Here is a 1,160-nt window from a genome sequence, read left to right as displayed (position 1 = left end):
ATGTATACTCAGATTTTGTTCCATGAGGCACCCAGATCCAACAGTTTACTTGTCCATGCATTAATCCATAATGAAAATTCCTGATAGCTTCAAGTTCAGTGATAAAACAAATAAACAAATACATGAAGAAAATCTAAATGAATTGAAATATATGTATACATATTAATATAATTTGGAAATTTTAACTCTGTACAGTGAAAAGCACTTACTAACTTACTTTTGATCATCTCTAAACAAATAGGAATGAGTCTATGCTCCTCTACTAAGAGCCTCGCATGTTCATGAGCCTTTCCATACTCCTGTCTCATATCATCATCAAGTGTAAAAGCTCGAATGGCTTTGCTTGTTGTTCTGATAGCTTTGGAGTTTGATTTCTGTCCCTGCAAGAAAGTACCAGAATGCCAAGAGCACCTGCTGTTACCATATTCTGGCGATTCTGTTCGTGCTTTAAGCAGCATTCAGTTGACCAACGAGCCTGTAAACAAAAATATGATGGTCAAAAAAGGATAAGATTTTTCTTTCAATTCTCTGAATGTTTTCTAATCTTCTCTTTTATCATTATCATTTTTTAATCACTTTAACTGAAAAGGGAAAAGCCACCACTGTACTATATTATCAATCAATGTACTTCAGCTTATACTCACCAAATATTCAGGTACTCGTGACTCTTCATTCCGAGTTGTCCAGTCCTTAAGTAAATCCAGTAATAACTGAATTCCCTCCACGGTCAGTATATCAGAGTTTTGCTCCATTAGAGCACCCATTGCTTTTACAGATGGGGCTAGGAGAGTGGGGTCACCCTGATATCAAAAAGATCGATTTTAAATATTTAGTAATAACTGCACTTCATAATGACTGTAATATCAATATGCATGTATGTAAAATAAATCAAGAATATTAAAATCAAATAAAGAAATACAGTACACAAAAAAACATTATTCTCATACTGCCATCATCTTCAAAATGTATCTTTTGTGATATTAAAGGAATCACTATTTTAAGTGTTATATCAAGTCCCAATTACTTGTACTGCACATCCCCTGTTAGGATCCAAGAGATGTATGTGCTGGCTATTTTTATGTCAAGAATTAACTTTAAAAATGAATTTGTTATCTACACATTCTCATTCTTTATGTACATTTAAAATACTGTGATAGAAT

General features: G+C 33.1%; 1 protein-coding gene across 1 annotated transcript in view; it reads right to left on the bottom strand.

The window, feature by feature from the left end:
* Positions 1–30: 30 nt before the first annotated feature.
* The window catches only part of LOC119587965 (armadillo repeat-containing protein 6 homolog), a 4,311-nt gene continuing 3,181 nt past the window's right edge, over positions 31–1,160 (bottom strand). The window contains 3 exon segments of the mRNA XM_037936679.1: positions 31–391; positions 394–475; positions 645–800. Coding sequence (XP_037792607.1) covers positions 96–391; positions 394–475; positions 645–800 — 534 coding nt within the window. The 3' untranslated portion in view covers positions 31–95.

The sequence above is a fragment of the Penaeus monodon genome, chromosome 23, assembly GCF_015228065.2.
Source record: "Penaeus monodon isolate SGIC_2016 chromosome 23, NSTDA_Pmon_1, whole genome shotgun sequence".
NCBI lineage: Eukaryota > Metazoa > Arthropoda > Malacostraca > Decapoda > Penaeidae > Penaeus > Penaeus monodon.
Note: the sequence above shows the minus strand (reverse complement) of the source record. Positions and strands in the feature narration are given on the sequence as shown.